Source organism: Somniosus microcephalus, chromosome 2 (genome assembly GCF_052327205.1).
Source record: "Somniosus microcephalus isolate GS21.2 chromosome 2, FLI_Smic_1.0, whole genome shotgun sequence".
Classification (NCBI taxonomy): Eukaryota; Metazoa; Chordata; class Chondrichthyes; order Squaliformes; family Somniosidae; genus Somniosus; species Somniosus microcephalus.
Window position 1 is genome coordinate 331,318,063 of NC_140988.1, and position 27,247 is coordinate 331,345,309.

General features: G+C 44.8%; 1 protein-coding gene across 1 annotated transcript in view; it reads left to right on the top strand.

Annotated features, from left to right (window-relative positions):
* The window catches only part of acaa2 (acetyl-CoA acyltransferase 2), a 65,321-nt gene extending 41,109 nt beyond the window's left edge, over nucleotides 1–24,212 (top strand). The window contains exons 7-10 of the mRNA XM_085974957.1: nucleotides 227–356; nucleotides 2,895–2,965; nucleotides 3,990–4,144; nucleotides 20,685–24,212. Coding sequence (XP_085831083.1) covers nucleotides 227–356; nucleotides 2,895–2,965; nucleotides 3,990–4,144; nucleotides 20,685–20,769 — 441 coding nt within the window. The 3' untranslated portion in view covers nucleotides 20,770–24,212. The remainder of the gene's footprint in view (nucleotides 1–226; nucleotides 357–2,894; nucleotides 2,966–3,989; nucleotides 4,145–20,684) is intronic.
* Nucleotides 24,213–27,247: the final 3,035 nt, after the last annotated feature.

Here is a 27,247-nt window from a genome sequence, read left to right on the forward strand (position 1 = left end):
TGTCTGGTCTACATGGCTCAGTTCTTTATTACAGGGCACTTACTGAGTCATTAGATGCTGTTAACGTGGGCACGTGAATCAGGTGACACAATGAAAGTACAGAGGTGTACACAGACAGTTACCACCCCAGAGTCTAGCTTACGAAAACTATTGAGCAAAGGTTTGATTTAAGAACAGCAGTACAATTTGCAGTTCTCAAAAGCTATTTTTGATGTATTTTCTTTAGGGAGTGTGTGATGGAGCTGCCGCAGTGATTATAGCCAGTGAAGAGGCTGTCCAGAAACACAAACTGACGCCACTGGCCAGAATAGTGGCCCATCATGTGAGTGGATGTGACCCAAGCATTATGGGAATTGGTGAGTACCACTATATCATCACTAAGGTGACCAGTTTTGAAGAAGACTTTCCCAGGCTGCTAAACAGATGAGGAGCACAATTGGTGATGCAATTATATAATTGAATATGAAGGTTAAAAATTGATTATTAGAATTGTTTGCTTAACTCTAAATGCATGCTCTCCCAATAAGTTAGTGATTAAAATCTCCCTTGGGGTGATACCGTACCATATAGACTATGCTGAGTAAATTGATCTCGGCCAGAGCAGCAGTTGGGGGCTCCAGTTGGCTTCAGTACCACTGTATTAGGAAAGCAAAAATAAGCCAGCATTCCTGTTGCTGATTGATCTGCATGTGCTCCTATTGGAGAGTGGTCATGTATGGATGAAGGATGAGAATGATTGGTTGTGATCCCCTGCACAGTTTAGTAGCCTGCCAACGTTCACTGCCTAGGTTTGTCAATGATGAGCAGTTGCCCAGTATGTCAATGCTTTGACGAGAGAAAACACTGGGAGGAAAACTAATCATAAAGCTTGCCAGGAACTGACTAGCCTATAAATTCTCTACTTCAGATGATGCCGAACCACCAAATTCAAAGTAGTCCAGTATCGGGCTATATGTCTGTGTTTAAATCATCTCTTTATTGGGTTGGCTAAGTTTACCCAGTTTAGCATTTGTAGTCAAAATACTTAATTCTTCCATCTGAAAATCCTCTCTCCAGTATTATTTTAATTGGGATAACACCAACATTAAAATCGAGTGGGGGAGAATTTTGGATGAATTTATTAAGCTGGTTTATAATAATGTAATTTAAATGTTATAACTTTGTTTCATTTCTTTGTAGGAAAAATATTTTAAGTCTGTTTTGTGAGCATTATTTAAATTGGAAGTGGGATCCAGTGCTGCAGTGTGCTATGGAATGTTAGGATGCAGGTTTATATTTCCAACAGGACGAGCAGCTCATAATCTTGTTTCCAATTCTCTCCTTTTACTCTGCTGAAGATGCTGAATCATGCTAGGATTAATTACCTGGACACTGGCTGTCCTCCAAAGCCAATTTTTATGCATGAGAGTGAGTGGACAGGCTATTTGCCAATGAAGAGCATCACAATGGGAACGGGGGCACAGTGGTTATGTTACTGGACACGAGTATTCCAGAGGCCTGGACTAATGATCTAGAGGCATGAGTTCAAATCCCATCACGGCAGCTGGGGAATTTAAATTCAGTTAATTAAATAAATCTGGAATAAAAAGCTAGTATCAGTAAAGGTGTCCATGAAACTACCAGATTGTCATAAAAACCCATCTGGTTCACTAATGTCCTTTAGGGAAGGAAATCTGCCGTCCTTACCCGGTCTGGCCTATATGTTACTCCAGACCCACAGCAATGTGGTTGACTCTTAACTGCCCCTCTGAAATGGCCTAGCAAGCCCCTCTGAAATGGCCTAGCAAGCCATTCAGTTGTCAGGAAGGTGGCTCACCACCACCTTCTCTAGGGTAATTAGGGATGAGCAATAAGTGCTAGCTTTGCCAGCGACACCCACATCCAATGCATGAATTAAAAAAAAAAAAAAGTTTCATCCTGCCCGTGCTCATCACCTACAAACTCATGTAACATCTGGCAGGAGTTGTGGGACAGCAATCGGGAACAAAAATCCTGGCCTTTGTTTCCCTCTTCATTGCTCAGCGATGCTGATGCCCAATTGTGGCATTGCCTCACCACCACCCCTGTTGAGACCAGATCCTTAGCAGTACACAGATTGAACCTGGGAATATCCTGGCTTGTCTCAGTAGTTTTACATTCCGCTTGCAGCAGGCTGTGCAACACCAGGCACTAGCTCAGGTCTTGCACAATGTGAAAACAGCTTGAACGGAGCTTCTCTATCTAACCGCACCAGTTTCAGTGAGCGCTCACATCCAAAACATTAACCTGTTTTTCTCTAAGAGACTGATCAATGCATTTCATCAAGTAAATTGGCAACGGCCTGAGAGCTGATCCTCCTTGATCAGATATGTAGTGGGGGGGGGGGGTGGTTTTAAAGAGAAAAATAAAGTTGGTTGGGAGGAGGAAAGGGTAGGAAAACAGCAATGAATTGTTCCATTAGTAGTTTAAAAAAAAAAAAAAAAAAATCTTCCCTACCCCTCTCCAACAAACATGATACTTAACTCCCAGGCCTCTGCCAGTGCCATTCTGCCAGCCATTAGCAGGCAAGCAAAAGCTGTTGATTTAGGTGGATGAATTTTACTCATGAAGTGATCACTAGAACTTCAAAGTGGATACTGTTGCATATCCCTCCCCATGAGAAATCATCTGGCCTCTGTTCATGGCCTTCTGTGGGCAGAATGGCTTACACTGAGAACTTGGTAGGGGACGGTGGGGGAACTGTGGGTGTGAGTCTGCATCCCAGCATATGGCATAGCGCATTGGTGCTCCAATATTCTATCCCACTGCATACTATTGGTGGTTTTAAAAGTCTGAAGAATGTAGTGGCAAAGTATAAGAACGTAAAACTTGTTTCCATATTACTGTAACTGGCTCTTTTTTTCTGTCTCTGGCAGGCCCAGTACCAGCAATCAATGGGGTCCTTAAGAAAGCAGGATTGCTCTTGAAGGACATGGATCTGGTAGAGGTCTGTGAAAACCAATGTATAGGACATTTTTATTATATTTAGTTTGAGATGGCCATAATTAAAAGTGTCATGCCATTTAAACTGCAAGAGACTCCTCACAATACAAATAAAAAAAACCCACACAGAATACAATAGAGAGCTGTTAAACACCGTTCTTTGCCTAACTGATAAGCCTCCAGCACCTACCAGTCAGAGACCTGATCTGAAATACAGACCAAACTGCTGCTTTTTTTGTTTTCAAAGTTTGACTTTTTAACAAATGTTTAGAAAGTTTACATAGGAAAGGTTACATAGAATGTACAGCACAGAAACAACCCATTCGGCCTAAATGGTCCATGTCAGTGTTTATGCTCCACATGAGCCTCCGCCCACCCCTCTTCATCTAACCCTATCTGTATAACCTTCTATTCCTTTCTCCTTCTTGTTTATCTAACTTCCCCTGTTGCAGGCTTGTGCTGTGTTTACATCAGTCGTGATCTAATTGAATCACAGAGCAGGCTCAAGGGGCTGAATGGCCTACTCGTGTTCTATGTTTGCTTTATTCTAATTCCTCTTCCTGCCACTTTGCTCCTCCTTTGCTGTCCTGAAGATGTGGCCTCCTTCCTGGGGTTGCCTTTCTGTACCTCACACTGTTCCATTCTTCACGTGTGAGCCAGAACAGTGAGTTTTGGCAGAGTATTTGGCCGTGGGGCATTACACCCAAGACTGGTCCTGTTCTCCTCCAGCATCCACACAGCACACTTTCCAGGAGAAATGATTGGATCGGGAGCAAGAATCTTGACTGAATTTCCCCTCCCTAAGCCAGGGGTGCTGAGGCAAATTACAGTTACTGTTGTCCTGGCTGAGATCAGCTAACTCCATACATATCAGGGATTGGAGCTAGGACCTTTCTAGGCTGTGGCCCAGCAATTCACTGCCTTAACCAGATGAGCAACCAGGGAGAGCATTTTATTTTGTCCAAAACCTTGTATTTCAAACTAAAGTTTACACTGTTATTGATTATGATGTATCTTTTCCTCAAAAGGTAAATGAAGCCTTTGCTCCTCAGTATTTGTCTGTGCAGAAGGCTCTAAAATTGGACCCTGAAAATACTAATGTAAACGGAGGGGCTATAGCATTAGGACACCCACTGGGGGCATCAGGAACCAGGATAACAGCACATCTAGTTCATGAGCTCAGGTACGATAAATACATTTATGTATATGTCTGTCTGTTTCCTGGCTAAATCAACTGAAGGTGTGGGTTTGTATATGTGTATATATAAAAAAAAGCAGCTGGCAAGGTAGTGCATCCATACTGGAGCTTCTGTGCATTGCACAATGGACTGTAGGATCTGTGCTTGTTCTCGCAGTTCCCCGCAAGCTGAATTCCTGATCTTGAGCCAAGCTGTTGGAGGAAGGGATGGTATCAAGTCCTGGTACTTGTAGTATATGGGGTGCATTTTCTGTAATCCAGAATAAAAGCATGTGTGCAGTATGAGGAGTGCATCTATCCATAGCCGAAAATAAGTGTGTGTGTGTGTCACACAAGGGGCCCGTGTCGTCCAGTATTATTTCCCATTCAACTTGGAATCATGGCACATTGCAACTGTTTAGCCAGGATAGCGTAGGGGCATATAGCGCCTTAGCAAACGGCATTGGATTAATAGAATCTTGGAAGAAGGCCATTCGGCCCGTCGAGCCCGTGCCGACTCAGCTAGCCCCACTCCCCCGCCCTTTCCCCATAGCCCTGTAAGTATTTTTCCTTCAGATACTTATCCAACTCCCTTTTCAAAGATAAGATTGAATCTGCCTCCACCACCCTTTCAGGAAGTGCATTCCAGATCTTAACCACTCGCTTCTTTAAGTTTTTTCTTACGTCGCCTTTGGTTCTTTTGCCAATCACCTTAAATCTGTGTCCTCTGGTTCTCGACCCTTCTACCAATGGGAACAGTTTCTCTCTATCTACTCTGTCCAGACCCCTCCTGATTTTGAACACCTCTATCAAATCTCCTCTCAATCTTCTCTGCTCCAAGGAGAACAACCCCAACTTCTCCAGTCTATCAACGTAACTGAAGTCCCTCATTCCTGGAATCATTCTCGTAAATCTTTTCTGCACCTTCTCTTAGGCCTTCACACCCTTCCTAAAGTGTGGTGCCCAGAATTGGACACAATATTCCAGCTGAGGCCGAACCAGTGTTTTATACAGGTTCAAAATTTCCACACTTTTGTACTCTATATCTCTATTTATGAAGTTCAGGATCTCTTAAGCCTTTTTAACTGCTATCTCAACCTGCTCTGCCACCTTCAACGATTTGTGCACACATACCCCCAGGTCTCTCTGTTCGTGCACCCCCTTTAGGATTGTACCATTTAGTTTATACTGCCTCTCCCCATTCTACCAAAATGTATCACTTCACACTTTTCTGTGTTAAATTTCAAATGCCACGGACAGGATTTTCATTGGGCCATGGAGTCGGGATTGGAGGCGTGTGGGGGGTTAAAATCCCGAAATCAGGGGTCCCGCACCCAACCAGCCTCCATGCCAGTTTCAAAGGAGGCAGGTACCCGCCCCGCACTGGGACCCGCCTACCCGAGGCAGGAAGGGATTAGTGCCAATTAACTGCCTGTTAACAGGCAGTTTTTAGCCTAATCCCTATTTTTAAGGTTGAAGTGTGGGATTCCCGACGGCTCCAAACCACGCCAAGTTAGAGGAGGCGGGCCGTCTGGTCGAAGGACTTGGAGGGTTCGAGATGTCGGTGTTCAGGTGAGTGATGTGTGCATGAGTGCAAAGGTAAGTGTGTTTGGTGTGTCTAAAGTATTTAAAGAAGTTTAATTGACCTTCCTTTAGGTCTCGGGAGTCCCTCATCTCACCGGCACAGAAAGCCGAATGGCTGCGAACTGTCAAAAGTGACAGCCTTCAGCTTTCTGTGCAGGAGAGATTTCTAACTGAGTCTGTGGAGAAGGACTCATGTTAGAAGTAAGACTGTCAGTGTTTGACCGCTTCAAACAGCTGTGAAACACTGACATTTCATTTGTCAAAATCTCTTGACAGATGAAATTTCAGTCTGTGACGTCACCTGTTGCCGGGTGGACCTTAATTGGCTGCTCAACAAGGTCAATCAAGTTAAAATTGCGTGGATTGGCCACATCTCCTACACGACTCCTGAATGAAAATCCAGCCCCATATGTCCGCCCAATCCACCAGCCTGTCTATGTCCTCTTGATGTCTATCACTCTCCTCCTCACTGTTCACTATACTTCCAAGTTTTGTCATCTGCATTGAAATTGTGCCCTGTACACCCACGTCCAAATCATTAATATATATCAAGAAAAGCAGTGGTCCTAGAACCGACCCTTGGGGAACATCACTGTACATCTTCCTCTAGTCCGAAAAACAACCGTTCACCCTACTCTGTTTCCTGTTACTTAGTCAATTTCGTATCCATGCTGCCACTGTCCCTTTTATTCCATGGGCTTCAACTTTGCTGGCGAGCCTATTATGTGACACTTTGTCGAACGCTTTTTGGAAATCCACGTACACTACGTCAACCGCATTACCCTCATCAACCCTCTCTGTTACCTCATTGAAAAACTCGATCGAATAGTGTGTAAAAATGCAAATACTATATTCAAATGAAGGCATATTTACTTGAATGTACCTAAATTTTGTTTACTTACCAGTCATATATGTAATACAAAAATAAATGTAATAAGGAATATAATGTACAGTGAAACCTGTATAACTGGACACTCCCAAAAAACAGACACTTATTGAGACCCCCAAATAACTTGCATGATAAAATATACAAGAGGCAATCTGAAACTACGGATTCCTCACAAATTACGAACTATGGACAACCTTCATTGCACGAAGCCCTTTTACAACTTAAAACACGGGACACAGCCTGTACTGTATCTGGAACTTTCACTGAGTCGGGATCACTGGCGCTTCCTTTTTGCCCCCAAATTCTCGTGAGGTCAGTGTATGCCAGTCTGTGCGAGGCAGTAGCGGGTTTTGTGAAAGAAACGGCTTTTGTGGAATGGGGAGCTCTTTACCCAGCATGCACAGCAGCAGAGAAACCGCTCTATTTCTGGGATTGAATGCTTGCACGGCTCTATCCCAGGGCTAGAGCGGTTTCTCTGCCGCTTTGGATTCTCTCTTAGGCAGTCCCTCGGAACCGAGGATGACTTGCTTCCACATTAAAAATGAGTTCTCAGGTGACTGATGAGTCCAATGCAGGACCTACAGTCTCTGTCACAGGTGGGGCAGACGGTGGGTGGGTGGGGTGCTTGGGTTGGCATGCGCTCCTTCCACTGTTTGTGCTTGGCTTCCGCTTGCTCCCGGCGAAGAGACTTGAGGTGTTTGGCGCCTTCCCGGATGCTTCTCCTCCACTTTGCGGTCTTGGGCTAGGGATTCCCAGGTGTCGGTGGGGATGTTGCACTTTTTCAAGGAGGCTTTAAGGGTGTCCTTGAGGCGTTTCCTCTGCCCGCATGGGGCTCTCTTGTCGTGTCGGAGCTCCGAGTAGAGCGCTTGTTTTGGGAGTCTCGTATCGGGCATGCGGACGATGTGACCCGTCCATCGGAGCTGATCGAGCGTGGTCAAAGCTTCGATACTGGGGATGTTGGCCTGAGCGAGAACACTGACGTTGGTGCACCTATCCTGCCAATGGATTTGCAGGATCTTGCGGAGGCAGCATTGGTGGTACCTCTCCAGTGCTTTGAGGTGTCTGTTGTACATGGTCCATGTCTCTGAGGCATACAGCAGGGCGGGTATCACTACTGCTCTGTAGACCATGAGCTTGGTGCCGGGTTTGAGGTCCTGGTCTTCAAAAACACTCTTCCTCAGGCGACCGAAGGCTGCACTGGCACACTGAAGGCGGTGTTGGACTTCGTCGTCGACGTCTGCCCTTGTTGACAGCAGGCTCCCAAGGTATGGAAAGTGGTCCACGTTGTCCAAGGCCTTGTCGTGGATTTTGATAATCGGGGGGCAGTACTGTGTAGCGGGGGCAGGTTGGTAGAGGACCTTTGTCTTACACCTCCGTTCAGTCCGTAAGGGTGACCCCGAGCTTCCGGTCGCCTGTCATTTTAATTCACCGCTCCATTCCCTCTCAGACCTCACCGTCCTTGGCCTCTTGTATTGTTCCACGGAAGCTCAACGTAAACTCGAGGAACAGCACCTCATCTTCCGATTAGGCAGTCTGCAGCCTTCCGGACTCAATATTGAGTTCAACAATTTCAGATCATAAGCTCGGCCCCCATTTCATTTTCTCTTGTAATTGTTCCACTCCTTTCTCCCCCCCCCCCCCCCCCCCCTTTCCTTTTGTTTCTCTCTCACACCTGGCAGCTATCTTTTGCCCTGCCAGTACACTTTACACCTAATCCCAGCCTATTACTATCTCGTCTAGCTTCTAATCTCTTTTACTTCTTTTGTTTCTTTTATTCTTTTGTCCGATCGCAGCCCTGCCTCCAATCTAGTTTCTTTTCTTTCCAGTTTTGAAGAAGGGTCCAACCCGAAACGTCAACTCAAATTTCTCTCCACGGATGTTGCCTGACCTGCTGAGTTTTTCCAGCATTTTCTGTTGTTTTTTGTCTTACGGATGTTTAGTGTAAGGCCAACGTTCTCGTACGCTTCGGTGAAGGTGTTGACGATGGTTTGGAGTTCGACCTCCGAGTGAGCGCAGACGCAAGTGTCGTCTGGACGCTGGGTCAAGAACTCCCCATTCCACTGAAAATATTTAAAGTACAGACAATGACCATTTTGAAAATAAGGACAGCTACAAAAACAGCTGATGCCAGTCCCTAAGTTAATTTACAGGTTTCACTGTATATAAATGCATCTGGAGACCTAAGGACTAATTTAAAAATGTATTTTTGTAGTTTTATTGAAACAGAAACAAAATAGTTATCTGGATCAATACACTGAACCAATTTTAAATAAAAGCAGAAAATGTTGAACTTCTGCAGCAGCTTAGTCAGCATCGAAAAGAGAAAAATAGTTCAATGAGTAGATTGGAGCTCTACACTCTGGCGTTTAGAAGAATGAGCGGTGATCTCATTGAAACATATAAGATTCAGAGGGGATTGACAGGATAGATGCTGAGAGGATGTTTCCCCTGGCTGGAGAGTTTAGAACTGGGGGGCATAGTCTCAGGATAAGGGGTCAGCCATTTAAGACTGAGATGAGGAGGAATTTCTTCTGAGGGTTCTGAATCTTTGGAATTCTCTACCCCATAGGGCTGTGGATGCTGAGTCTTTGAGTATATTCAAAGCTGAGATCGATAGATAGATTTTTGGACTCTAGGAGAATCAAGGGATATGGAGATCAGGCAGGAAAGTGGAGTTGAGGTTGAACATCAGCCATGATCGTAGTGAATGGCGGAGCAGGCTCGAAGGGACGTATGGCCTACTCCGGCTCCTAATTCTTATCTTTCTTATGATTCTGCCTGAAAGCTAATGTATCATTCTCAGATACTGATTGTGCTGTACATTTTCTGTATTTTTTAATTTGTTATTTGTAGATGAATGTAAAGGACAGTAGATGGTGCTCTTGCACCTTTTTGTACATAAACTAAAATAATTACTTTGCTGTTATTGATTCCTGTCCTGTGCCATAAAATTGTGCGCACTCATTTTGTACTGCATGATTATAACACAACAACATAGAGTCATAGAATGGTTACAGCACAGTAAGAGGCCATTCGGCCCATTAAACCCGTGCCGGCTCTCTGCAAGAGCACTTCAGCTAATCCCCCCCCCCCCCCCCCCACCCCACCCTTTCCCTGTAACCCTGCAATTTTTTTTCCTTCAGGGACTTATCCAATTCCCTTTTGAAAGCCACGATTGAGTCTGCCTCCACCACCCTCTCAGGCAGTACATTCCAGATCCTAACCACTCGCTGCGTAAAAATGTTTTTCTCCTTGTCGCCTTTGGTTCTTCTGCCAATCGCCTTAAATCTGTGTCCTCTGGTGCTCAACCCTTCCGCCAATGGGAATAGTTTCCCTCTGCCCTGTCCAGACCCTTCGTGATTTTGAACACCTCTATCAAATCTCCTCTCGACCTTCTCTAAGGAGAACAACCCCAGTTTCTCCAGTCTATCCACATAACTGAAGTCCCTCATCCCTGGAACCATGCTTGTAAATTTTTTCTGCACCCTCTCTAAGGCCTACACATCCTTCCTAAAGTGCAGTGCCCAGAATTGGACATAATTCTCCAATTGAGGTCGGACCAGTTTTTTATAAAGGTTAATCATCATTTCCTAGCTTTTATACTCTATGCCTCTATTTATGAAGCCCAGGATCCTGTATGCTTTTTTTTTTTAACCGCTTTCTCAACCTGCCCTGCCACTGTCAATGATTTGTGCACATATACTCCCACGTCTCTCTGTTCATGCACACAGCTTGGCCGGAATTTTACCGGCACTAAGAGGACAGGATCGGAGGCGGGTCAGCTGTGAAAATAGAAATGATTGACAGCGGGTCGGGACCCCGCTGTCAACCCACCTCCACATGAGTCTCCCAGGTCTTGGACCTGTCAGTGCTGAACAGACCCGATACCAAGCGGCGGGGGTGGCAATTGGCATCATTAAATGCATTGTTAACATCCAATTAAGTATTATTTCCTGCCTGCCTTTCAATTTTACGTGTTCACCCACGGGTTACACGCTGCTCGGGGAACACATCAGCTCAGCATGTCATGAGTGGATTCAGCATTGAATTATCTCGTGACCTGACAGCTGCCAAAGTTGTATGAAAGATCCCATGTTACAGCTGTTCACTTTCAAAGCTCAGAAACTGTTGGTTACTGCATTTGGAAGACATATTGAGCTTTCTGCAGCTTGCAAGTGTTTGGAGCCAACTCTCTATCCAGTGCCACCTCATTGGACCAACCTCTCTCACCATTGACCGATTGCTTCTGTCCTCTCAACCTCGCCTGTCATCTATTCCATCAGCATCGGTGCCCTTGAAAATATCTCACCTTGGCCCTCAGAATCCCACCAAGATCAGCCCCAACACCAGCAGCAACAACAACAACACCAACCTTCTCCGCAATCAACTGAAGCTGCACAGGGCATCAGCACCCGACCACATTGCTGTTCGGGACGCCTTGCCTCCCCATGTCCAGATTTACTTCATTTGTTGCTGTACACCCTGGCTGCCACATGATGTGCCAGATTGGCACCACCCCACACCAGCACCATAAAGCATCCCTACAATGCCCAAGCCATTCCTTTCACACTCATCGTCATTGAGGGGGGTAACGTTATGTCTCACCATTCACTGCAACTCACTAAGCCACTTCTAAATGTGCACAGAAATCTGTCCAAGAACGCAAAGTATTGAAAATAAAGATTTCAATGTTTGATAGCACATTTACCAGAAGCTTCCCATGAACATTGGCTAAAACACACAAGTGCCTACCCTTGTGTGTTGTTAGTTGGTATGATTGCACTAGGATGAGGGTGAATGTGAGGGGTGGCTAGTGAGATGGAGAAGTGATAATGTAGATAGAGAGGGATGGATGGAGGGGCAAGGTAAGTTGGTGTGAGTAAGGATGTGCAGGAGTAGGGTAGGAAAAGCAGAGTGATGGGGATGTGATGAGAGGCACAGCAGGATGAGGTTGAGTGTGGCTTTGCCGTAACGTTTCATGATCTACTGAGATCATTGAAAGGTTTGCGCCACTGCACCCAGGTCCTCCTGACAACATCCCTGCTTGTGCCCTCCTGTGCAATGTGCAACCAGGCTGCGTTGATCTCCTGGGGAGGTCTCTTCTGCCCATGGGAAGGGAAGAGAACCTCCCTGGGTGCTGTGACTCCCTCCTGGAGGGAGCCATACGAGAGCCTGGGTGCAGCCGTGCACCTTTGTGCAGCACCTCAGTGCTGTAGAACACTGACAGCACAACTGTCAAAGTAAATTTGGACATGGCCCCTTTCAGGAAACCGGCTGATGACGCAACATTAAATGACATTAAATGGATTACTCCCGGTGCCACGTGCTAGTAAGTATAGGAATAGGAAGATAGAACAGATGAATGCGTGGCTAAAGGGATGGTGCAGGGGGGAGGGCTTTAGTTTCCTGGATCACTGGGTCTGCTTCTGGGAAAGGTGGGACTTGTACAAGTCGGACGGTTTACACCTGAACCAGGGGGGAACCAATATCCTTGCGGGGAGGTTTGCTAGCACTGCTGGGGAGGGTTTAAACTAACTTGGCAGGGGGTTGGGGTACAGAGTGGAGCTATAGTAGGGGGTGATTTACGGCCAAATACAGAGGGAAAAACAAGTCAGCTGGGAAGGCAGAGCAAATATGTGAAGGCAAAAGAGAATATGGCAGGGCTGGAAGGCATTTATTTTAATGCAAGGAGTCTTGCAAATAAGGTGGATGAACTGAAGTTGTTGTTGAACACATGGGAGTACGATATTGTTGCTATCACGGAGACATGGTTGAGGGAGGGTCAGGACTGGCAGCTCAATATTCCGGGGTATAGAATCTTCAGGCGAGACAGAGGGGGGTGTAAAAGGGGAGGGGGTGTTGCAATATTAATTAAGGAGTCAATTACTGCTGTAAGGAGGGATGATATATTAGCGGGTTCATCTAATGAGGCCATATGGGTAGAACTTAAAAACAAAAAGGGGGCAAGCACTTTGCTGGGAGTGTACTATAGGCCCCCAAACAGTCAGGGGGAGATAGAGGAACAGATATGTAGGCAAATCTCCGAGAAGTGCGAAAATAATAGGGTAATAATAGTGGGGGATTTCAACTTCCCCAATATAAATTGGGACAGTCAGAGTGTGAAAGGCTTAGAGGGTGCAGAATTCTTAAAGTGCATCCAGGAGAGCTTTTTGAGCCAACATGTAGAAAGTCCTACAAGAGAGGGGGCGGTACTGGACCTAATTCTGGGGAATGTAGCCGGGCAAGTGGTGGAAGTGTCAGTAGGAGAGCATTTTGGCGACAGTGACCATAATTCGGTGAGATTTAAGGTGGTCATGGAAAAAGACAAAGACGGCCCGGAAATAAGGGTTCTAAATTGGGGGAAGGCCGATTTTAATATGATAAGGCAGGATCTGGCCAAAGTGGACTGGGAGCAGCTGCTTATAGGAAAATCCACATCAAAACAGTGGGAGACTTTCAGAAGGGAAATAGAGAGAGTACAACGCCAACATGTTCCTGTAAAGGTCAAGGGTGGGACCAACAAGCAAAGGGAACCTTGGATGACAAGGGATATACAAAAATGCATTAGAAATAAAAGGGGGGCTTTTGGCAGTTACAAAAGACTAAAGACAGAAGAAGCCCTAGAGGAGTATAAAAAGTGTAGGGGCATACTTAAAAAAGAAATTAGGAGGGCGAGGAGGGGCCATGAAATAACACTGGCGAGCAAAATAAAGGAAAATCCTAAGATGTTTTATAAGTATATTAAGGGCAAGAGGATAACCAGGGAAAGGGTAGGGCCCATTAGGGACCAAAGTGGCAATCTGTGTGTAGAGCCAGAGGATGTAGGCGGGGTTTTAAATGAATTTTTTGCATCTGTGTTCACTATGGAGAAAGACGATGCAGACATAGAAATCGGGCAAGGGGACTGTGACATACTTGAACATATTAGCATCGAGAGGGAGGAGGTGCTAGCGGTTTTAGCGGGCCAAAAAGTGGATAAATCCCCAGGCCCGGACGAGATGTATCCCAGGCTGCTGTGGGAGGCAAGGGAGGAGATTGCAGGGGCTCTGACACTAATTTTCAGAACCTCTCTGGCCACAGGGGATGTACCAGAGGACTGGAGAACAGCTAACGTAGTACCATTATTCAAGAAGGGTAGCAGGGATAAACCAGGGAATTACAGGCCAGTGAGTCTAACATCTGTGGTGGGGAAATTATTGGAAAAAATTCTGAGGGACAAAATTAATCTCCACTTGGAGAGGCAAGGATTAATCGGGGATAGTCAGCATGGCTTTGTCAAGGGTAAATCATGTCTAACAAATCTGATCGAATTTTTCGAGGGGGTGACTAGTGGGGTGGATGAGGGAAATGCTGTGGATGTGGTTTACATGGACTTCAGTAAAGCTTTTGACAAAGTCCCGCATAGGAGACTGGTCAAGAAGGTAAGAGCCCATGGGATCCAGGGTGCCTTGGCGTGTTGGATCCTAAACTGGCTGAGTGGCAGGAGGCAGAGGGTGATGGTCGAAGGTTGCTTTTGTGACTGGAAGCCTGTGTCCAGTGGGGTACCTCAGGGATCGGTGCTGGGTCCCTTATTGTTTGTGATCTACATAAATGATTTGGATGAAAATGTAAAAGGTATGATCAGTAAGTTCGCAGATGACACGAAAATTGGTGGGGTGGTAAATTGCGAGGAGGAAAGCCTCCGGCTACAGGACGATATAAACGGGTTGGTCAGATGGGCGGAAAAGTGGCAAATGGAATTTAACCCTGAAAAGTGCGAGGTGATGCATTTTGGACGGACAAATAAGGCAAGGGAATACACAATGAGTGGTAGGACCCTAGGAAGTACAGAGGGTCAGAGGGACCTTGGTGTACATGTACATAGATCCCTGAAGGCAGCGGAGCAGGTAGATAAGGTGGTTAAAAAGGCATATGGGATACTTGCCTTCATTAGCCGAGGCATAGAATATAAGAGCAGGGAGGTTATGATGGAGCTGTACAAAACGCTGGTAAGGCCACAGCTGGAGTACTGTGTGCAGTTCTGGTCGCCTCACTATAGGAAGGATGTGATTGCTTTGGAGAGGGTGCAGAGAAGATTCACCAGGATGTTACCTGGGATGGAGCGCCTCAGCTATGAAGAGAGGCTGGACAGGCTGGAGTTGTTTTCCTTGGAGCAGAGAAGGCTGAGGGGGGACCTGATTGAGGTGTACAAAATAATGAGGGGCATAGATAGGGTAGATAAAGAGGAACTTTTCCCCTTAGTGGGGGGGTCAATAACAAGGGGGCATAGATTCAGGGTAAGGGGCAGGAGATTTAGAGGGGATTTGAGGAGGAACTTTTTCACCCAGAGGGTGGTTGGAATGTGGAACTCAATGCCTGAAAGGGTGGTGGAGGCAGGAACCCTCACAACATTCAAGAAGCATTTGGATGAGCACTTGAAATGCCATTGCATACAAGGCTATGGACCAAATGCTGGAAAATGGGATTAGACTGGACAGGGATGGATGGGCGGCGCAGACACGATGGGCCGAAGGGCCTCTTTCTGTGCTGTAAAACTCTATGACTCTATGACATCATCAGACCTGCTTCATTTTAATTGGCCGAGCAGCTCGCTGGTCGGGCTTAACAAGCCCAATCAACGTAACATCACTTCAACAGAGCGGGAGGCAGCAGGCTGGGACTGTGCTACCGACCCCGGACCCGCATTGGTAGGCAAAATCGCGGCCCTTGTGTTTACATAGCGCCTTTAATGTAGAAAAGAAATAGTGTGAAGGCACGTCATAGAGGCGTAAGGGAAAATGGTCACCGAGCCGAAGAAGGAGATGTTAGGAGGTGGTGACCAAGAGCTTGGTCAAAGATGTGGGTTTACAGGAGGGTCTTAAAGGAGGAGAGGAAGTTAGTGATGTGGAGGCTTTAGAGAGCTTACAACGCAGATTCGCTGGAATGCTGCTTGGTATGAGGAGCTATAAGTACGATAAAAGCCTTGAAAAATCTCTCTCTTTCGTTGAAACGATGCAGATTACGGTCTCAAATTTCAGTTGACCCAGCATTCACAGATTTTTAGGGAGTTCCAGATTTCCAATACCCCTTTGTGTGGGGAAAAAATGCTTCCTGATTTCACTCCTAACTGGCCTAACTCTAATTTTAAGATTATTACTCCTTGTTCTGGATTGCCTTACTTAAGATAGCTTCTCAGTATCTACCCTATCAAATCCCTTTATTATTTTAAACACCTCAATTAGACCACTTCTTTTCCCAGAACCAAATCAATCAATGTTTCTTACCTTGATTTGACTAGGAAAAATACTGATCTAGGAAGCAATCCTGAATGCATTCTAAAACGTATTCCCCACTTTGAAGACACCTCTCTTATTCTAGTCTATCTTAGGATACTTAAAATCACCCAATATTATTGCCCTGTTGCTCTCTGAACTTTCTAAAGGTGACCACCTCTATCTCATATCTACTGTGTGGTGACCTGTAATGCACAAAAAAAAATTCCCTTCCTATTTCTTAACTCTATCCATATGGATTCTCTATTAACGCAACCCCCCAGGACTTACTTCCTTCCAAGCGCTATGATAGAATTCCTCACTAACACTTCCTTCCAACCCCAACCCCCTCCCCCTTTCTGTGCCTCCCTATCCCTCCTGCAAATGTTACATCCAGAATATGAAGTTCCTAATCCTGCCCAAATTTAAGACACATGTTATAGATACTATATCATATTGTTATTAAAACAAAATTGGAGTTATGCATTCACATGTATACCACTTGATACTGACTCCAATTTTTTGGAATGTTGACCGTGGTAAACTCATTTTATTTTTTGATATCCTTTGCACTCTACAACAGTGTTTTTATCTCTCACTACCTCATAGCCTGTTTCTTTTCATTTTCCTCTGGTAGCTGAAATCATTAGAAAATAATAAGCCTTCTGCTTCTATCCCAAAAGCTTTATTAATCCTGCCCTTCCTCTCTACTCTCAAACCTAGACCTGCCATACTAATTTAAATCCTCCCCTACTTTTCTATTTGCCCTCTCCACAAAGACATTGGTGTTATTTAGGTTCAGGTGAAGGCCATCTCTTTGGTATAGCCCTCCTTTGAACCACAAATCACTGCAACACCCCAAGAATGTGAGCAGCTCCCTCCTGCCATCAGCCCTGCAACCACACATTGACCTTCCTCACTGGTCTTAGTTTTCAATCTAGCGCCTGAATCAAAATCACTGGCTCAAAATCCTGGAACTCCCTCCCTAGCAGCTCTGTGGGAGTACCTTCACCGCATAGACTTCAGTGGTTCAAGAAGGCTTACCACCACCTTCTCAAGGGAAACTATGGATGGGCAATAAATACTGGCCCTGCTAGCATTACCTATATCCCAAGAATGAATTAGAGTAAAACAAATTATTAAACTCTCCTCCGCATGACATCAAACATACTTCTGTCTATGTCATTGGATACAGCAAGCTGCTCTGCCTCCCATTCATGAGGTTTTTCCACTCTGTCTGTGATGTCCTTTACCCTGACATCAGGGTGGCAATCTATAGCCCAGACTGTAGAATATCTCCCCCTACTACCACTTCCTATTCTGTAATCGACCTGCTTCTCAACTCTTGGGGTAATCCTTTGCTCCACAGTGTTGCTCAGACCACGCTTCTCTGAGTCTCTATCACTGTCCGCCTCATACTTGTCCAATACTAGGTGTCTATTGGACAGTTCCAATAACTCGGGGATTTCTTGCCTCTGAGTCCTGCCTCCGTCTGCTGCCTCTGCGAATGGTCACCCACTTCTCTCTTTCTACATTATCCCTGTGTGCTAAACTGCCTGGCACTGCCTAGTAGGTGATTCTGGAGAGTACGATCCAGAAACCCCCTCATCCTGTCTGATGCTGTAGGATATGGTCAATTGTTGCTTGAGCACAAAGATGTTCTGCTTCAGAGATTCAATTGTATGACACCCCACACACTCATCGAGGGTTCTCTGCACTGCCGTCCCTTTGTGTCTCATTTTAAAAATGTAGGTAGTGTTAGCCTGAACTCCCACTAGCACCAAACTCTCCAAGAATCATACTCCTCTTACTCACCTCATAAGTATTAATTTTAAATTTAAAAAAAAAAAAAAAAAAAAAAAAAAATTTCTGGTGGTACTGCTGAGGCTAAATGCCATACTCTTCTGGCCTCTCTAAGCTCAGGAAAGCATTAAAAGACACACACAACATGTGATATTGTTATATAAGAACATAAAATCCAGACCGAGAGGAGGCCATTCAGTCCATTGCTGCCCAGGGCGCCATCAAGTTGACTCCATCAAGAGCCCATGTACGATTCTTCTATCATGGATTTCCCAAATTTCCCAAAAAACCAAGTAGTGCTATTAATGTCTCTTCAACCTTGAATACCCCACCTCAGTATTTCTTTCTAATTAATCCCCCTGGTTTCTCCATTGCCTCAGAGGACAATGCTCTGTGTACTGTGGTATTGAGCTGTAGAGACCAAGAAGGTACCAAGTTCAAACTTCCATCTATCTCAGCCAGGATAGCGGTTTGGACATTATGGCTTATTGCAACTCCCCTGGACAGTGCAGGAGAAAAATTAACCATGGTTCCAACTCCTGACTGCATACTCCCGGCTATCATGCTGAAGACTTGTGCTCCAGAACTAGCCGCGCCTCTAGCCAATCTGTTCCAGCACAGCTACAACACTGGCATCTATCCGACAATGTGGAAAACTGAAATAACAACAGAAAATGCTGGAAAAACTCAGCAGGTCAGGCAACATCCGTGGAGAGAAATTTGAGTTGACGTTTCGGGTCGAACCCTTCTTCAAAACTGGAAAGAAAAGAAATTAGATCGAAGGCAGGGCTGCGATCGGACAAAAGAAGTGAAAGAAACAAAAGAGCTAGACGAGATGGTAATAGGCTGAGATTAGGTGTGAAGTGTACTGGCAGGGCAAGAGATAGCAGCCAGGTGTGAGAGAGAAACAAAAGGAAAGTGGGGGGGGGGGGGGGGAAAGGAGTGGAAAAATTACAACAACAAAAAATGTGTAATGGGGGGCCAAGGTTATGATCTGAAATTGTTGAACTCGATATTTAGTCCGGAAGGCTGCAGAGTGCCTAACCGGAAGATGAGGTGCTCACGATGCGGTCTCCTCCTCCATTGGGGAGACCAAACGCAGATTGGGTGACCGCTTTGCAGAACACCTCCGTTCAGTCCGTAAGGGTGACCCCGAGCTTCCGGTCACCTGTCATTTTAATTCACCGCTCCATTCCCACTCGGACCTCACCGTCCTTGGCCTGTTGTATTGTTCCACGGAAGCTCAACGTAAACTCGAGGAACAGCACCTCATCTTCTGGGGGGGGGGGAAGGAAACGCTCCACTGGCTGGAGTCATACCTAGCACAAAGGAAGATGGTTATGGTGGTTGAAGGCCAATCATCATCACAGCCCCAGGATATCGCTGAAGGAGTTCCTCAGGGCAGTGTCCTAGGTCCACCCATCTTCAGCTGCTTCATCAATGACCATCCCTCCAACATAAGGTCAGAAATGGGGATGTTCGCTGATGACTGCTGTGTTCAGTGCTATTCACAACTCCTCAGATAATGAAACCGTCTCCGCCCGCATGCTACAAGACCTGGACAACGTTCAGGCTTGGGCTGATAAGTGTCAGGTAACATTCGCGCCACAGAAGTGCCAGGCAATGACTATCTCCAACAAGCGAGAATCTAACCACCTCCCCTTGACATTCAACAGTATTACCATCACCGAATCCCCCACCATCAACATCCTGGGGGTCACCATTGACCAGAAACTTAACTGGACCAGCCACATAAATACTGTGGCAACAAGAGCGGGTCAGAGGCTGGGTATTCTGCGGCAAGTGTCTCACCTCCTAACTCCCCAAAGCCTTTGCACCATCTACAAGGCACAAGTAAGGAGTGTGATGGAATACTCTCCACTTGCCTGGATGAGTGCAGTTCCAGCAGCACTCAAGAAGCTCAACACCATCCAGGACAAAGCAGCTGTTTGATTGGCACCCCATCCACCACCTTAAACATTCACTCCCTCCACCACCGGCGTACCGTGGCTGTAGTGTGTACCATCTACAAGATACACTGCAGCAACTCGCCAAGGCTTCTTCGGCAGCACCTCCCAAACCCGCGACCTCTTCCACCTAGAAGAACAAAGGTAGCAGGCGCATGGGAACACCACCACCTCCAAGTTCCCCTCCAAGTCGCACACCATCCTGACTTAGAAGTATATCGCCGATCCTTCATCGTCGCTGGGTCAAAATCCTGGAACTCCCTCCCTAACTGCTCCGTGGGAGTACCATCACCACGCGCACTGCAGCGGTTCAAGAAGGTGGCTCACCATCACTTTCTCGAGGACAATTAGGGATGGGCAATAAATGCTAGCATTGCCAGCGACGCCCACATCCCATAAAAAGGAATTTTAAAAAACGATGAATGTCACCAAGTAGTTCCACCATGGAGGACATTATAGCTGAGCCCATTCCTGTCCTGACCTGATGTCCTGCGACATAAGTGCTTTCCAGAAGGGGTGATTGTGAACAGCAGCCAGGAGTTGGAGCCATGGTTAATGTTTCATGTCGACGACCTTTCACCAGAACTTTAAAAGTTACTTGTCATAAATCTTCATTTCTAACTTTCCTAGCTAATATGCTGGCACCCTTGGTGGAGTCTTGGGTACTAAGGTGCAGACATACATGGGCCAATGAATATACTGTTGTGGCTTTCAAAAACATACGTTCTTGTATCTGTTTTTCTCCTTTTTGTCAGGAAGCAGTTCTTCACATAAAGGTTAGTGCAAATTTGGAACTTGCTTCCCCAAAAAAGCTGAGGCTGGGGGGTCAATTGAAAATTTCAAAACTGAGATTGATCGATTTTTGTTAGGCAAGGGTATTCAGGGTTATGGAACCAAGGTGGGTAGATGGAGTTAAGATACAGATCAGCCCTGATCTAATTGAATGGTGGAATAGGCTCGAGGGGAGAAATGGCTTACTCCTGTTCCTATGTCAAAACATTGCTGATGAAAAGCCATATTTGAATGTGTTTATTCTGTTTCTGCCCTTTCAGGCGCCGCGGAGGTAAATATGCAGTGGGCTCGGCCTGCATTGGAGGTGGGCAAGGGATCGCCATCATCATCGAGAATGTGAAGTAAAGAAAAGGGGGCACACAAAGAATGCCCAGCTGCAAGAACCAAACTACAGCATTTGGTGCTTCTTGTTGCTGTCTTTGTCTTGTGGTAGCTGCTGCTGTAGTATCTTACACTAAGGCCCTACTCGACCTCCTTCCAAAAACGCTACCTGACCAAATTCCCTGGCATTCCCTTTTTGGGAAAAAGACTGGCAATAATGCAAATAGAAATAGATGATGGCAATGCCAGAGATGTGGTCAGCCAGCGTTTTACTTGTGGATGTGCAAAAATAATCAGTGGAAATTCTGCAAAGAGTATCACTGTTCAAGGATACCAAAGAATGCCAATCTTACTCAAATTGTGATGGCTAAACTATTTTTTTTGTTTTTAAACAAAAAGTACATTTCCCTTCCCTTAATCTTCAGAAAATCTTCTCCAGCTGATGTGCACAATGGTTCAGACAACAGATGGCTGGGCAACAGAAGCCAAGTTTATAGGACGATCGAGGGAAATTGTTCACTGCCCAAGAGTTCAAATCACCAAGGACACGAGCTTAAAAATGAGGAAGTCATGAGTAAGAGAGAAATTCAGGGGAACTTTTTTGACTTTTTGGTCAAGAGGCTTATGGAATAGGTTACCAAGAAAAACCATTGATGTGGGAAGTATAAATGGATTTAACAGATAAATGTAAATTTATATCTGAAGAAAGAAGGGATTGAGAGAAAACTGGGGTTGAAATAAAAAAGAAATAGCCATTTTGAGCCTAATCTAATCTGAAAGTGATTATGTTTGTATGATCAGTGTTTTCATTTCTTGTTCTCTTCCCATAACCAGACGCTGCTTCACTCGGCAGTGCAGCCAAGAATTGGCTGAATTAATTGCAATGTGTAGGCAGTCCTGAGACTCGAACACATAATCATCTGCTTGGGGATGCCAACACTGTGGTCACTGAACCACTGGGATTTTCCTTTCAAGCTTCAATGGAGTTATTGAAAGCTGCTAATATAAAACAGCTTTTTATCTCTTCCCTTCTCCTCATCCCAGTAGCATTTTTTTGGCGTTGAGTGTTTTTTTCTTTAAGTTTTGTAAAATTGACAAGCCAAACCCATGCTGCTTATTTGTTTTTAATTACCTTCCTCCAATTTCTCTTCTGTTCTTAAGGCAGCAACTCGTGCTGGGATGCTATTCACACAGACGCTGGAAGCCCTTTATATGTGTATTCTTGAGATATAACCCTAGACAGTGAATGTTTGCTGGTTATTTGACTGCAGGAGGAATCACAGTTGAGCCCAATCCTATGTTCATCTGGGATTATATTTTGCTGTTTGTGTAATATTAGAAAAATAATTTTTTTAAATCCCTGCCAATTTAGTGAGGGTTTTACAGTAACTTCTGAGTCCACAATCTCACACTTCCCAGCAGATGTCACCAGATGACAATCAAAGGTGGGACTCCTGTTTTCCCCTTCTCTCTGCGGTCCTGGCTGAAATCAACTATTTTGGCACAAACCAGGGATGGAGCCCAAGACCTAGTCCACATCGCTCATCACTGCTCCGTACATTGCATTTAATGTCAACCATTAGGAGAGGCCCTAGCTTTTATATAGAGGCCCTGAATTTTCTGGGGGTCCCGCTCTGTTGGCGCAAGTGCAACATTGTGGAGTAGAACCTCTGTCTGCCCTAGCCTCAAGCCAGAGACCGCATCCCAAATACCGGGGACTGGCTCATTTACATAGCCAGAGTGGGCGCATCAGCGGTGCCTACCATGAACCACCAGCTGGAATGTTGGCAGAGAGGAGGTCTGGCAAGGCCACAAAGAAACTCCTGTATCTCACCTCTTGATCCCAACAAAACAAGTAGGTCTCTTTGATTTGGAGGCTCTTTTATAGGTCTTGGCTGACATGAGGGCACACCCGGTGGAATTCCTGGGAACACTCCATTGATGTAGGAGGCATGGGCAGAAGATCAACAACCCCCCCCCCACAAAAAAAACCCTCTACTGGAATCTAAAGGGCTACAGCAAATCAGGCAGAATCCTGGCATAATTAGATTACTCCCCAAATTCCTGGTGACCCTTGAGTGGAAATTAGGCTCAGGAATTTCAGGGCCTAAGTATTTTTTTTAAACTTGATTTTGGGGCTGGAATTGTATTTTTGGGATGCTACATCTGTGAATCTTTATAGAGTATTAAGGAGGAGGGTTATTGAAAGTGCAATTTCCAAACAAGAATTATGCAACCTACATCTACAGCATGGACTACGAAGTAAAAGTACTGATACAAAGTGCCAAGTGCTGACCTGTTTGGAGAAAGTAGTATGGAAAATTGGCCATGGAAGTTTCCAGTAATTAAGTGCAAATAATTACTTGCTTTTTTAAAAATTTAAACATAACCATTCAATTTATTTGTGTGTTGTCCTTGCATCAGTGTCCCAGAAAGCACCTATAGTCAATGCCACTATCTTTTCCGACTGCTGGTGGGTGGAGTAGCCCCACTTACCTGTGCAGGTCAGTGATATGATTTCTCACTCATTGATTACTCTAGCCATTGAAGACGGTCAAATGGCCAGAAACCAGCTTACAACTTCAAAACAATTGTATGTGTTTAATTGCACCAATGTTGCAGATGCCATCCTACAGTATAGATGGGCACTTTCACGTTGCAGCACCAGCAGTCACGAGCTATATTGTAAACCGTTCTGTAATAGCAACGAAGCATGAGATTATTGTCCTTATTGCCACTCTTGGGTATCCATTATTCTGTGTAAGGTTGTGGGCGAGGGGGCATTCTCAGTGATATTCGAAACGGAGACGACCAGGAATTAGAAGTAAATGAATCCCAGCACTTTTTCCTGTAAATTAACATTAGGTTCTAACTGTAATACAACAGCTCTTCAAATAGTGCTGCGTCTCACATACAGCAGTCTCTGATTTAACAGACGTTGCCATGGATCCCTCTCTAATTGGAGCACTTGCATCTCCCTAATATCTTTTATAGTTCCCCAAGGTTGTTTCAGCTGGACTCTGTCTGTACTGGTATGCACAGGAGGAAAGGCCTTTTATTGGTGTGACCAGTATAAAGGAGGAAAGAAGAAGGGGCACCTGAAAGTAATGCTGACTAACACATTGTGCATTTCCATTTTTATTTCAAAATTTCCAGCATTAATCATTTTTTTCCCTTTTTACTTGCCAAAAATTGTTAAAGAATATTGGCTGTATCTGAAATCTGTTTTTTAATATAATTGCACACACATTCTAGATCAGTTATACATTTTACCTGTCTGATATTTTTGTTCCATAAGCAAAAATGAAACCGTGCCTTACATAAATTGACCTATTGTTACTTGGTGAAGCAGTGACAGAAAATAAATTACTAATTTTGTTTTATTGGTGCCTTGTAATTGTATTTTGATTTTATTGTACTGCATTGTAATATACACAGTTGGAATAAAATATAAATGTTATTTTTTATTATGTTTTCCTGCTCTTACCCATTTTTGGGCTGCCTTGCTCCATGCATTGTCCACTAAGAGGAGCTGGGAGGTGATCCATTCTTGGATCCCTGTCACCGCTGCTGAGCAGCAACCAGTAAGTGCATAAGAGCAGCCTGGGGGCCTAGCTTTTCTGAATATTGTTTCCTTTTCCTTCCCCAAGGGCCAGTGCCTCCAACAGCACGACCAAATATCAAAAACTTGCTTTGAAACTTGTGTGTCAAATGAGAAAAGGTTTTTAAATGCCAGAAAATCAAAGCAATAAACTGAGGGTTCACAGTGATTTTTCTGTTAGAACTTCTGAGCTCTTGGTAATGTTGAGCCAGTTTCAACCAATAGACACAGGAATTTTTTTTAATTAACTTCCCACAATTTCTCTTCTGTTCTTAAGGCTCATGCTGGGATTCTGTTCACACAGGCACTGGAAGCCCTTAATATGTGTATTCTTAAGATAAAACCTAGACAGTGAATGTTAGCTGGCTATTTGACCGCAGAAGGAATCACAGTTGAGCCTAATCCTATGTTCATCTGGGATCATATTTAGCTGTTTGTGTAACATTAGAAAAAAGGGTTTAATAAAAGATTTTTTTAAATCCCTGTCAATTTAGTGAGGGTTTTACAGTAACCCCTGATGTCCACAGTCACATACTTCCTAGCAGATGTGAAGGGTGCTGCATAAACACAAGTTCTTTGAAGGCTGCGGTGTGCATGAGCACCTGCAGCTCTCGGGTATTCCGCCCAAGTGGCTGTTTGTCATATTTGAGTATTCATAGTAAGTGTTGGGACCATGGAGGGGCAACACGGAGGAGTCTGAGCCTGTTCTAAACCCACATCTGTGCAAGTATTTCCAGCAGGGGTCAGTAGGCAGCAGGAAATTTAGCCAATTTCTCTAATCTGACAACGCCGTTCCTTCATTGCCACTGGGTCTAAATCCTGGAAATCCCAACCTAACAGCATTGTGGGAGTAGCTTCACCATGTGGAGTGTAACAGTTCAAGAAGAAGGTCTACCACGTTCTCAAGGGCAATTAGTGATGCTGACCTTGCCAGCGATGTCCACAACCTGAGGAATGATAAATGGCAAAATAGTTGGTAACAGGAAACAAAGAAATTAAACTACTGAGAAACTTTTACCTGTACTTGTAAAGGTTCAATCTATTCTCGCATTTGTCGTGTCTAGTATCTTTGTATATCTGCTTATGCTGCTGTGAATACGAATGAATGCAGATCTGAATGGAACATATGACATCACTGTCCTATCTGCAATTACAGTAACTGTAATTGCGATTAAATAATAATGAATTCTGCATATACTTTACCAAGGAATCAATGTAAAGCATGAGAGGAGATAAGGCCATTAGGCCCATTAATTCCCTCCCTTCAACCCTATCATGGACTCCACCCCACCTATTTCAACCTAGATATGACTGATAATGTACAAACACTTAACTCATTCATAAGACATTACTTTGCAATTTTAAGAGGCAGTAACCTGTTTATTTTAAACCAGTTTAAACAGGTTAAAGCTTCTGTAAAAGTAGCAGTCATACAACCTCCATGTTAAGCATTTGTTGGTTTTAATCTGAACAAAGTTTCTACATAGCATTTGGGAATCAGTAGTAATTATCAGGCAAAACTCCAAAATATTCACCCATTCTCGTGTCTCTGCTATTCAGTCTTGATCTGCTGTCCTGAAGACAGTATTTCATCCCCAGCAACACTGAAACCTTCGTGTCCTGTGGAATGTTTGGTCAGCTTGGTTTATACTTAATCCTGCCCAACCACAATTTCATTACCAGCATCTTAAAAGAATGAATCATCTCAGCTTCAACTGCTTTTCAGGATAATGGGCTGGCTGATTGAAACATTCACCATGCAGTGCTATCCTTTAACTGTGGGACTGCTGATCTTCAATTTCCTGGTAAGAACATAAGAAATAGGAGCAGGAATAGGCCACTTGGCCCCTCGAGCCTGCTCCGCCATTCAATAAGATCATGGCTGATCTTGGGCTCAAAGCCACTTCCCCGTCCGCTCCCCAAAACCCTTCACTCCCTTATCTTGCAAAAATCCACCCAGCCTCCACAGCTCTCTGGGGCAGAGAATTCCACAGATTTACGACCCTCTGAGAGAAGAAATCCCTCATCTCAGTTCTAAAAGGGCGACCCTTTATTTTAAAACTATGCCCCTGCGTTCTAGATTTCCCCACGAGGGGAAACATCCTCTCTGCATCTACCTTGTCATGCCCCCTCAGTATCTTACATGTTTCAATAAGATCACCTCTCATTCTTCTAAATTCCAATGCGTATAGGCCCAGCCTGCTCAACCTTTCCTCATAAGTCAACCCCCTCATCTCTGGAATTAACCTAGTGAATCTTCTCTGAACTGCCTCCAATGCAAGTATGTCCCTCCTTAAATAAGACGACCAAAACTGTACGCAGTACTCAAGGTGTGGTCTCACCAATACCCTGTACAGTTGTAGCAGGACTTCCCTGTTTTTATACTCAAACCCCCTTGAAATAAAGGCCAACATTCCATTTGCCTTTTTGATTATTTGCTGTACCTGCATGCTAACTTTTTGTGTTTCATGCACAAGGGCCCCCAGGTCCCTCTGAACTGTAGCATTTTGTAATCTCCATTTAAATAATAATTTGCTTTTTTATTTTTCCTGCCAAAGTGTATAACCTTGCACTTTCCCACATTATACTCCATCTGCCAAATGTTTGCCCACTCACTTAGCCTGTCTATATCCCTTTGCAGATTCTTTGAGTCCTCTGCACTACTTGCTTTCCCACCCATCTTTGTATCATCCGCAAACTTGGCTACATTACACTCGGTCCCTTCATCCAAGTTATTAATGTAGATCCAGGGGTATTCAATATTCAGGAAAGATAGGCAAAAAGGAAAGGGAGGTGGGGTAGCATTGCTGGTTAAAGAGGGGATTAACACAATTGTAAGGAAGGATATTAGCTCTGATGCTGTGGAATCTGTATGGGTAGAACTGAGAAATACCATGGGGC